This window comes from Abramis brama (assembly GCF_963993115.1).
Source record: "Abramis brama genome assembly, chromosome: 5".
Classification (NCBI taxonomy): Eukaryota; Metazoa; Chordata; class Actinopteri; order Cypriniformes; family Leuciscidae; genus Abramis; species Abramis brama.
Window position 1 is genome coordinate 46,075,756 of NC_139967.1, and position 12,736 is coordinate 46,088,491.

At 35.3% G+C, this 12,736-nt stretch overlaps 1 protein-coding gene across 1 annotated transcript; it reads right to left on the bottom strand.

Moving 5' to 3' along the window:
- Positions 1–248: 248 nt before the first annotated feature.
- On the bottom strand, positions 249–10,476 carry psat1 (phosphoserine aminotransferase 1). The gene is made up of 9 exons (XM_084114028.1): positions 10,242–10,476; positions 8,810–8,870; positions 8,661–8,730; positions 7,933–8,138; positions 5,203–5,375; positions 4,608–4,777; positions 2,979–3,107; positions 2,329–2,466; positions 249–680 (listed from the first exon to the last, which is right to left on the bottom strand). The coding sequence occupies exons 1-9, from the start codon at positions 10,296–10,298 to the stop codon at positions 578–580; spliced, it is 1,107 nt and encodes a 368-aa protein (XP_083970154.1). The 5' UTR covers positions 10,299–10,476; the 3' UTR covers positions 249–577.
- Between the last annotated feature and the right edge of the window lie 2,260 nt (positions 10,477–12,736).

A 12,736-nucleotide genomic window follows, 5' to 3' on the forward strand; every position in this document is an offset into this window, starting at 1 on the left:
AATGCATTTGCCCACCTATCTAAATGTGGGAAAGACGGTGAATAAGCCCTATTTCAAAAAACGGTGGAGTGTTCCTTTAAGGTAGCATACAAGTTTATGGTACATAAATACGGTATTCCTTCAGCACCATGGTACCACCACAGTACTGTTTTTTTAAGAATATTTATTTTCTAAATCATACAGTAATATCCATAATGCATGTTAATTTAACTTAAAAATCTCTCCTCGGTAATAAACACTGCAGTGTAGAGCATTTTAGAAGTGTTTTATTTTCTTTTAGCTTGTATCACAGTATTTAGTCACTGATAACATACATTTACATTAGTGAAACATGGAATGTTTTGGAATACAATTCTATCACAATTTTACAAGCATTAAGGCACAGTAGAGTTTGAATAAAAGGGTCAGTTAAAAAAAAAGAACATTATGCAACGACAACAATCTGCTTTTTTTTTAGAGTTAGAATTAGAGTTTTTGTTATATTCCATTCATCTGCTACAACGTGTTGCAGTAAACCCTGTTAGTGTCACAATCAAGAAACCCTTTTGAATCCAAGTTGCAAAAAAAGGCCTTTAAGCTACTGGTGATTCTTGCGGAATTCTTCCATGTGGGCTGCAAGAGCCTTCACATCTTCAACAGTCACCGCATTGTACAAGGAAGCTCGGATGCCACCGACAGACCTGAGAACAGTGAAAGAGTCGTGAGACACATGAGAAACACACGCTGCCTCCTAATTCGCTTACTTATACTAGTATGTGCTGTTTTTGTGAAGAAAAAATACATATTTTTGAGTGTGTAACAGAAGAATACGCTGATGTAAACTGATGCCATGTTCAATTTATGACATACACCCAAGCACTCGTGTTTACTTGTTTACTTCTCATAGGATGGACAAATGGATTTGCAACGGTTGCTTTGTAGGGGTTGAACAGACTAGTTGACTTTAATGCTCTGCCATGATGCTTTAAAGGCCCACTGAAGTGCATTGGCATGCGCAGCTTTGTATGATGTGTTGACGTGATTTCCACTGAAACAGAAAAATGTAAAAAAAACAAAAAAAAGAAGGCTCCTCCCCTTTTCAAATAGCCAATAGCGTTTAGTTTACCTCACAGATTGCGAGTCGTACTTGACAGCACCATGTAAGTGAATCCGAACGCTGATGATACATTGGATTCAATAGTAGAGGTGTGAATAAATCTTAGCCATTTTATTCTTAACCAACATAGAGTTGGAAAACGAAATAAAACTCGAGCGTTTGAGCAACCGAACACACATCTCCAACACATATTGCTCCGTGATGGTCGCTTTTGCCAGGTGGTATTTATAGCATAGGGGGCGGAGCTTTAGATTCTAGAGAGCATTTGATTAGACAGAAGATGTGATGAGAAGCTGAAGTCTGTGTAATGTCATAAAAATCAGTGATCCATTTTAGCGGAAGTGAGAGACTAAGTTTTGAACGCTTATATTTCCTAAATGCCAATTTTGTCATTGTTTAGGAACACACACACGCTTATTCATAACCTTAAGGCTAACATATTCATACTAAAAGCAAAAAAAACTGAAATTTTGATTTCAGGGGGCCTTGACGTCAACTAGTCGCTGATCATGGCCTATAGAGGGCGCAACAAGATAAGAAATCTTTGAAGTCCACTTTTGCACTCTTTTTCCAACAGTTAAAATGACAAATAAATGCATATTCAGAGAGAGCTCCACTAGATGTTTGATTATACCATGGATGCTTAAAATTGATTGGGTGATTGCACGTTTTAAACAGCTTATTGTACACGCAATGCCGTTAGACTAAACATGTAACACACGTGCATGACGTCACCGTTTTCACTAATTCACGTTTTGTAGTTTACATGGAGACGGTAACGTTATCGTTTTCAAAAACTTGAACTTTGAAACCCGTTTTCGAAAGCTTGCATTTTCAGGCCCCAAAACACGCTGTCATTTAAATGAACGGCCAAAGCGCATAAAAAGTTTTCAGTTTTTAGTGTCGTGTAAACGGCCCCTAAAGCACATATAAAGTACTGTAGGGTGTTCTTCAATATTAATTTTAAAGTCAATATATTTTTCATTAGATTTGTAATGATGAGCAATTTAATAATTAAATTCACAGCATAGAAGTTTCAATAAAACAACATATTTTAGTTTATCATAAACGCTTGTCAGTACATTTGACAGACACATCAGGAGTGTTTGTGCAGCATTACTCCTCCATAAAAACAAAAGAAAATGTGTGTTGATAAACTAGTGTGCAATTACTATAAGATTGCATGAATTAGAAAAACAAAACGTTATATTTTCCTAATTTTCATACAACACCTGTGTCCTTTAAGAGAGATCATGCCAAGTTTAGAGGCGCCGTCCAGGAACGACTTCTCAAGACTTTCATCTCCTTCCTTCTTTCCGATGCGGAAGGGAACGTTCATGCGGCTTCGACACGCCACGTCCACAGGGCATCTGAGAAGTGGGAGAAGGGCAAGAAGTCATTTTGACAAAAAATGTCTGAACAGAGATCAGTTGTCTTCCTTAGAATGTGTGTCTTGGTTTCCAGCACAAATATCTAAATATTCTTAAATCAAGATACATTTACTTGGAAAGCAAAGTCTTGTTTTCTGACAAATGTGTCAAAATAAGTTTGTTTAAAATAAGAAAAAATATCTGCCAAAAGGGCAGATAATATAATATCTGCCAATATATATATATATATATATATATATATATATATATATATATATATATATATATATATATATGTAAAGTCTTGTTTACTGAAAAGTTCATAATAATAATTTTTTCCTATTTTTTATTATATTAACTTAAAGATTAACTTCATATAATGGATTAAATATTAAAAAGTTGACCGTTTCAATATTATGCATTAAGAATAACCTTCTGTACAAGAAGATTACATATTTATCTGCAAAGTTGTTATCTAAAATGTGACTGAGTCAGAATCTCGGATCACTGACGAGTAGAATCCATTGGAGTGGTTGATGATGTCATAGACGATGTCAGATTTCTGCTTGTTGAGCCGCTCCATTGCATCTGCTCCTCCGCTGTTCCTGATCCACTCCAGAACCAAACCCATGATGTAAATACTGCACACACACATTATCATCATTACTTTGATGGAACGTTGAGGAGTCTATTAGGCACACACTAAAAGATAAAGGGACTCCTGCTGAACTTAGGAAAGGAGAGTATTGTATTGTCTTTGTAACATTTGATCAACTAGGATTCTTCCTGGAATGATTGATCTGTGTGGTGGCTCTGCAAACATATCTTGAAATGAGCCATAAGACTGTGGTTTGATCCAAACAAAGCCATTAATCCTTATTAAAAACGGCAAAACCAATGTAAATGTGTCTGACTGTATGCAATTAAAGCTATTGTACAAAATGTTGGATATTCACTCAATTCTATTAACTAAATTATTGATTATTAATAGCACCAAGTTGCTATATTTCTTGACAATCATAAATAGTCTAAAGTTAGACTTATGAACTTAGAATAATTGTTCATTATAGTTATTATTGCATAATACACACACGAACGGTCACAATTGTTAATGTTTTTGAAAGAAGTTTCTTCTGCTCACCAAGGCTGCGTTTATTTGATCAAAAATACAGTAAAACAGTAATATTGTGAAATATTATTACAAATCAAAATAACTGCTTTCTATATATTATATTATCAAAGCTGAACTTTCAGCATCATTAGTCTTCAGTGTCACATGATCCTTCAGAAATCATTCTAATATGATGATATGATGATCAAGAAATCTGATTATTATCAGTGTTGAAAATAAAATAAAAATTTTTTTAAATGTGTGTGTTTTTAAATCATGAACCTATGGAAGGTTGTTTCCGTCATATAATAAAACAATTTAAAAGATAATTGCTACTTTTTATCTCACAATTCCTACTATATAATTAGTGAGGAAAAAAAGTCTGAATTGTGGGATAAATTACCTTTTTTATTTTTTATTCTGTGGCGGAAACAAGCTTCAATATCATACACTTCCATTCAAAGGTTTGGAGTAAGTAATATAAATTAAAATAAATAATAATAATACTTTATTCAGGAGGGAAAGACATTTATAATGTTACAAAAGATTTATATTTCACATAAACGATGTCCTTTTAAACTTTCTATTTATTAAAGAATCCAGAAAATAAATGTACCACAAAAATATTAAGCAGCAAAAATATTTTTCAACATTGATAAAAATAAGAACCATTATAAATAATTGAGCACCAATAATAACTGATAATGACGGAGCATCAAATCAGCACATTAGAATGATTTATGAAGGGTCTTTGATCATAGGATTAAATGACATTTTATTCACATATAAAACAGTTATTTTAAATTATACTAGCATTTCACAATATTAATGATTTTACTGTATTTTTGATCACATAAATGCTGTCTAGGGTGAGAATAAGAACCTTAAAAATCATCCTGATCCTGAACTCTCTACATCAAGTCAGTCAAAAGTCCACTGCTGCTTGTTTGGCAAGTTTTCACTTGACATATGCATTAGTGATTCATGAAGACTACAGAAACACAACATGATGAACAAAGAAAAGACACACCTGAAGCATGAAGGAGTGTTGTAGACGGAGTTATTGCCGGCCTGCACCTGATAGTCCAGGATAATCGGGCACTCGTTCAAAGCCTTGCCCATCAAATCCTCTCTGACAATGACAACAGTCACACCCGCACACCCAACATTCTTCTGCGCGCCAGCAAATATCAGACCGAACTGTGGAAATGCACAGACACGCACGGCCTTAACTAGCAATTCACTTTTGATATCAGAGTAGAACTACAGATAATACTGCAGTGCCACGTTTATGATAAAGGATATTTTAGGATACCAAACGTTAGCTGAAGATTCATCACCAATGATGACTAATGATTGCTCGTCACCTGTTTTTAAAGGTGCAGTCTGTAAGAATGACAACTAGTGGTCGAAATAGGTACTGCAGTCCAATTCAAAATACCGGAGATATATATGCAATATATGCAAACATAATATGGTATTTTTATGCTTTAGTAGAGTGAAAAGGTTACATACAGCACCTTTAAAATACCTAAGCCATGAAAGAATAAAGGCTTTTTATATTTTTCTAAAAACAATTTACTCGAGTGCCTTGGATTGTTTTTTTTCTGAGAACGATCACCGACCTTTGACACATCTACCGGCCTGGAGAGGAAGTTGGATGACATGTCACTGACGAGGACCACTCCTTTGGTGTCGGGGATGAAGTTGAACTCCACGCCGTGCACCGTCTCGTTGCAGCAATAATAGACGTACGAAGCCGAAGGATTCAGTGACCAGGTGCTGCTGTCTGGGATTTCTGAGAAAACAAAGATTGATGCATCACTAGAGGTCATGTGAGAAGAGTCAAAAGTCTGCAGCCCCTCGTGAAAAAAATGTACTGCATGTGCACTTGTGGTGTACATATTTCTTTTTAAAACTTTTCTTGCAGATAATATAATATTAAAATAAAAGGCCACTTAAGTGTACTTCAAGCACAACAATTTTTTTTTATTTTAATTCTAATTTTTCATTATTACAAAGTGCACTTTTTAAAAGTTGTACGTGTACTCTCTTTAACATCCTTCCCTCGGGTCAACTCTTTTTTTTTTTCTTTTTTTTTTTTTACAATTGAGTGTTCATCAGAGGGGTTCAAGACCCCAGGACTTTTGTCGCACTTGAACCACGAATACACAAAAAAGAATTGAATGAATTCGAGGAGTTTTGTGGTTGAAATTTAACGACGCGGGTCAATTTTGTGGGAGCATTGTTAGTGCGTGCGTGTATATGAATGTGAATGTTACTGTATTTAAACGTTTGTTATAGTCTTGTGTTGTATTTCCTTTAATTATGATTTTCCATTTTGATGTTGGTTTCTTTGTAATGTAAAGGACCCCCTCGAAAATGAGATGGTGCATCTCAAGGGGTTATCCTTGAAAATAAAGAAATAAAGAAATTTGCCCCCCATAGGAATGAATGGAATGCAAGGAATGCTTCAGTATAGAAAAACCTAAAAAGTATCAAAATTCAATAAATAAATAAAAAACTAAAACTTTATCAATTTTTTTTATTATTTATAAATGTCTACATGTGTATCTGAATGCATACTAAAGAGAAACTGACTTTAGGACCCAGAGGAACCGCTAATTTGCTCCATATAGAGCTATAAGGCCATCTAGTGGCAAGAGTCATGAAATATCATGTTATATTATTATTTTCCCACAAGAGGTCGGCAAAGACACCCAATGCAAGATATTTTGAGCTGAATTAAAAGGGTTATGGATGGAGTAGTCTCAGCCTCAGACGTCACGCCCACGGAACGTTGGCTAAACGTCTGATGCATATGGTACACTTAACTGGAAACACTTCAGGAATGTCGAAGTCGTCATCTGATTGGTTGAATTTTATCGGATTTCCGGGGGGCGCGAGTGTCGCGTTTATTTTCGGTCCGCCGGGAAACAAAGCGCAGACGTGATTGCGGAAGAAAAACTGTTGTGTTTACATGAGTGACAATGAGCATTTATCAAGATCAGCTAAACGTAGGATTCTCAAAAGTATGCGAGGTTCACGGCATAGACTCTTTAAGAGATGTCCAGGAGTTTTGTTTGAGGCACTTAGTGGAGACAAAAAGAGATATTTTAGCCTGTTTGCCGACGGGATTTGGGAAGAGTATTATTTTCCAAGCCTGGCCGACCCTTTGTCAGCATTTAGAAGGATTCCCAGCAGATCCAATTTTACTAGTTGTGTGTCCCCTCCTATCTATCTTGTTTTCTTCTCCTTCTTTGATTTTCTATGCTGACTGACTTGTTGCACGCCGGTCTGTTGTTGTGGGGACATTTCCACGCCCCGAAACGTGACGCTGAATGAAACGAACTGTAATTGGTTGTTTGACATGTCGGTCAAACGGCCTTATGGGCGGGCCTTGGCCAAAGAAAGCTGCTATGAATTCCAGACCTTCAGCCGTCAGTCTGAAGGTCTGGCTACGCGAGACTATGGATGGAGTTATTTTGAATTTAAGTTGAAAGTATGTGAGGAATGTTCTTAAATTATTATTCATTTATAATTTATTGATCAAATCTAGTAATTTAAAAGTAAATAAAATAATAAAATAACACAACAAAATCCCCAAAATTGCATTAATAAATAGCAAAAAAGATAAAAATGAAATTAAATAAGCTTTCTGGACAACATTTAAAAAAAAAAATTTTTAGGGCTTCGGGTCATTTTGACCCGCGAGGGAAAGATTTGTTACAAAGTGCAAGGGAAGGATGAGGGCTGAAAAAAAGTACACTTATAATTATTTTGATGAGTCGACTAACATACTAAAGTACTGGACTGTAGTTTTAAATGTAGTGTGTTATTCAATATTACACTTAAAGTTAATATTTTAAATTGCAACTACCGGTACATTATTACAAATGTGTGGTTACAGATACATTTAAATGCAGTAGAAATTATATTATATATATACAAGTATATTTTAGTTTACATAATTGCTTGTCGGGACATTCAGCAGACCATATTTCAGAGACAAATTATGAAATGATATATAAGATGCATTTAAAGTCTACTGAAGTGGGTAAAAAAAAACCAGCTAAATGCATTTAATATAAATTTAAACTAGAATACATTTTAATTGAATTGCAATTAACATGCAGTCAAGTGTCTTGAATATAATTGTAAGTATAAAGTTTTAATGTACGTTAAATACTATTTTTTTAAACTATTGCTAAAGTGTGCTTCTTTTTTACAAAGGGTAGAGCGATGCTTTCGAAAGAGTGCAAAATATGCAGGATAGCTTGAACAGATTTCACAGGACTGACACAAAAAGCACCTTTCAGCAATTAAAAACCGTTTGCTATACTCTGATTACTCACTGGTGTAACTATCCAGTTTTGGATGGATCACGTTCACTTTCCCGTACTTCTCTGCCTCTTTGGCCGCCTTCGCAGACCACGTCCCCGTGACCAGGTAATCTGCACACCTGTCCTCTTTCAGACCAATCAGATTCAGAGGAACGCCACTGAACTGTCCCGAGCCTCCGCCTTGCAGGAACAGTATCTTATAGTTTTCAGGTACGTTCCTATTCAGTGTGAAAAATGTACATTTGTTATGGAATATGAATGAAAGACATTAAAGGACAAATCCAGTGAAAAATGAACCTGGGGTTAATTAACACATGGTTACCGAGTCGATCGTTCCCTGCGATGCGTTTTCATGAAAATCGAATGTAAAGAGTTTTATCTTTAAAAACAGATGATCTTATAACGCTAGTATATGGGGCACAGAGTAAGTAAAAGTAAATCGCTAGTTAATACCACTAACAAGGCTCAAAATAGCCTCACACTAACACAGTATCATAATGAGGGTCCCTACATGCAAACCGAAGCATTGAGAACTTTGTAAGTGTACAGACAGTTTAATAAGTTAAATGAGCTAATCTGTTTTTAAAGATAAAACTCTTTAAATTCGATTTTCATGAAAACACATCGCAGGGAACGATCGACTCGGTAACCATGTGTTAATTAACCCCAGGTTCATTTTTCACTGGATTTGTCCTTTAATCTCCAACTGAGGGATAGTTTCATGAAAGGTAAACACTCACAGAAGCTCACGGAGAAGGTTTTCAGTATTATTTAAGATCTTGGTGAAATCCGACGACCTGTGGCTCATTTCTGGATAAGATATAAAGAGACATAAACACCTGCATTGCACATGTAAGCTTATATATATATTTATAACGCAGATCATTACCAAGAATGCTTATCCCGGTGCCACTGTAATCCAGCAGCTCCTTCTGTGCTTGGAGTAAAACCTAGGAATGAAATATAAAATAACTTTTTATATTAAAACAGTAAAACTACCATAAATAGAGGGTCTTTAGAATTGACTTTTGAATGAAAGTCTTTCTGTTTGTGACCAAAAAGCCAGATAAAAGGATGGACATGTTGGACACTTATGAAACCAATGGGAAACAACCCATGCAATCAGTAAAAGCTATAATGCTACTTATCAGATTGTGCTACCAACACTATATTTGCATTGTTTTAAGGGTAGGTTTAGGGTTAATTGTTTAGGGTAGGTAGGTTAATAAAATCAAGCCTCAAACTACATCACACCACATGAATATATTGCTGGTATCGCACAATCTGCTCGATTTCAGGGTTTTTTCAGAGTTAACTTTGATTTACGACTCCCAGAATCGACTCAATTTGCTCCATTTACTTCAAGTCGAAACTGCGTCGGCAATAAGAATACAAGATTGCCGTCATTATTAAACACTGAATGTAGGCTGTTAAACTATCTTTATTAAATCCTTCCAATGATGACAGATTTTTAATTTTTTGGGTGAATTATCACTTTAAGAGTCGAAGAATCGAGTCTTTTGGAGTCGACTCCCCATCACTAGGTTGCATTCCTCATTGTCGAGAGGGTGGGGGTGCAGTTAGGATTAGGCAATCAGTTAGCAGGCTCAAAAATGCAAAACTGGGCACACGGACACTGGAGAGGCAATTAAACCTGAATTTCTGGAGTAAACAACCACTTCATTCACAGTTAGAGAGTTAGGTTAGTTATCTAATGAGAAAAGGCAAGCTACTGATTAGAAGCAAAGGATTGATTCAAAAACGTATTCAGAGACACGCAGAATAACCTGTTTTACATTTTTCATAACAAATCAAGACATGTCCACTCTTTACCAAGTCCTTACAATACTCTCTTTGGTATGTATATGATCTCTGAATCGAGAGTTTGAATGTATAATTGTAATTGTTAGCATCTACTGAGTTGGACAAGACTTGGCACTCTTCAGTCCACAGGCGACTCTGAATGCCAAGTTGTGGCTGATGCAACATTGCACATGCATGCATCTCTAGACCAGCAGAACTGCTAACAGCATTATTTTAATGCTTACAGCGCATCCAAAGCCTGCATCCCAAATGATGCACAACGGTTTTGCACACTACAGTATCATAAAACAAGTTTTGCATGCGCACTACAGTATTATAAAAGTGTGCATGCACTCTTTTCTGTGGTTTGTTACTGATAAAGATGATGTAATCGTACTGATATGATGTCACGCAGCACTGCTTTTACTCTACAAACGCGATGACGCGTAAACAAAACTTTAACCAAAAATATATACATTAAAAAAACAAAAACATTCCTAAATTACTGATGCACTTACCGACTGTGGAAGTTTAGCCGGTCCCGCTCCAAAATTGATGGTCTGTTTCTTCTCCATATTTTAAATAAAGCTGCGCAGATGACCGTGGTGGGATGAATTAAATCTTTCTGAAACACCGCAACTTGACCTACTTCTCTGTTAGTGATTTCAACAGGCACTATTATTCTGTTTACACATGATCACCCCTAATGTGCAAGTCTCCTGCTTGTTTTCATTGGCTCGCGGTTTCCGGAATGTCTGCTTGCGGCTGTTTGATTGGATGCTGCGGTTGTGACGTTGCTGTGATTGACTCGTACATTTGAGCGCATTAAATATTCATGAGCTTCAGTAAGTTATCTCTTTGCAAGACTAGGAAACATTCATGACGGTTCTTTGCAAATCTTTAAATATAACTAAATCAAATCCAGCAAGATCACTCAGATCATGATCCAACGGTAACTTTGTGCCAAAAACATGGCTAAAAAGTCGTAAGTCAGCCTTTATTTTAAAGGGATCGTTCACCCAAAAATTAAAATTCTGTCATTAATTACTCGCCCTCATAGACTTTCGTTCATTTTCAGAACACAAATGAAGATCTTTTAAATTAAATATGAGCGACTTCTGTCCCTCCATTGAGGGACTACCACTTTCAAGCCCCAGAAAGGTAGTAAAGACATCGCTAAAGAAAGACAGTGGCTATTTGCAGTGTATTAGCAACTAGATTCTATTCCATCCCAGCTAACAATTTTTGGTTCTCAGAACGTAATTTTTTGGTTTTTAGAACATTATTTTTTATGGTTTGTTTTTGGTTAGCCAGTAAAGTTTGCCTCAATTCATCTTTTTTTTACTTTAATAAAATACAACAGTAGGCTACATCTATATAAATAATCGGCATACAGTCCATGTTTTTGTCGATTCATTGTTTAATTGTTGATACATTTTTAAAAATTAAATTAAACACAATCATGGGGTATGCATCCAAAACATGCGCAAAAGGTGCAAGAACATTATAAACAAACTAACTACTTAAAAGCTACTTTGAAATTTTCATTTCATTTATCACTACTTTTTAACACTAACTATTAGTTGTAGATTGTGCACATTCAATACATTCACAAAAAAGTGTAAGAATAGATAATTACTAATAGATTTACACTAAATGAGAATACCGATAGATTCTATTTACACAACGTAAAAATATAATTTTCTTTCCAATACGTGTAGTAGATGCTATTATAAATAGTGGCAGATACTATTTGCACCTCAGTGTTGTTGGACATTACAGTAGGCCAATGCAATAATAACATAGTGTAAATGATTATTATTAAATTATTAAATGGATGCAACCTTATTAAATACCATAAAGCCCTCCACTACCCCTAAACATAACCGATAAACACTGTATTATTATTAAACACACGTTAGACATTTTAATTCCATTTTACAAATATTTTTCATTTAAAAAAAAAAAAACGCCTTCCGGTCTGATCAGATCTGTAATGGGAAAGGCATTTATTTTTATTATATATTTTATATATATATATGTGTGTGTGTGTGTTTTTTTTTTTTTTTTTTTTTTTCATGACCTAAATTTTCGAATCTCCAACGTGCGTTCAGGAGAGCACCATGACGCGTGCGCGTTGTGTTGACGCATGAAGGCATGTCAGAGATTAATATTTCGTAAATAAAGTGGTAAATTATGGGCTTTTTTGCCAAACAAAGCACTTGAATCGCTTCATAAAACTGAGGTTAATCCACTGGAGTCACATGTATTACTTTAATGATATCTTTAATACTTTTATGAAGCTTGAAAGTAGTTGCGTAGCTGTCAATGGAGGGACAGAAAGCTCTCAGATTTCATCAAAAAGATCTTCTTTTGTTTTCTGAAGATGAACGAAAGTCTTACAGGTTTGGAATGACATGAGGGCGAGTAAATTATGACAGAATTTACATTTTTGGGTGAATAACTCTTTAAGATATAATGAGGCCCCGTATAGTGCCCCCATCCCTTGGTTGAGAACTTCTACTGGCATATATATTCCCTTCTCACTTAAAGGATTAGTTCACCCCAAAATGAAAATTTTGTAAAATAATTTACTCACCCCAATGCCATCCAAGATATCCATGTCTTTCTTTCCTCAGTGGGAGAGAAATTATGTTTTTTGAGGAAAACATTTCTGGATTTTTCTTCTAACAATGGACTTCATTGGTTACCATCATTTTTAAGTCCAAATCAATGCAGTTTCAAAAGTGTTTAAACGGGCTGTACGCGATCTCAGTTGAAGAAGAGGTTGTTATCTAGTGAAATGATAGGTCATTTAAAAAATGTTTTTATAATTTATAGACTTTTTACCTTCAATATTTCAGATTGAGCTGATGAACTACGTCATCACGTTGAAAGGTCACGCCGGCACCGGCAATACTATTTGAACTACCATTCATATTCATCAGAATGTTATTAATATAGGCTACTATTCATATTCACTGAATACTATTACTATATATATAATAGCAAA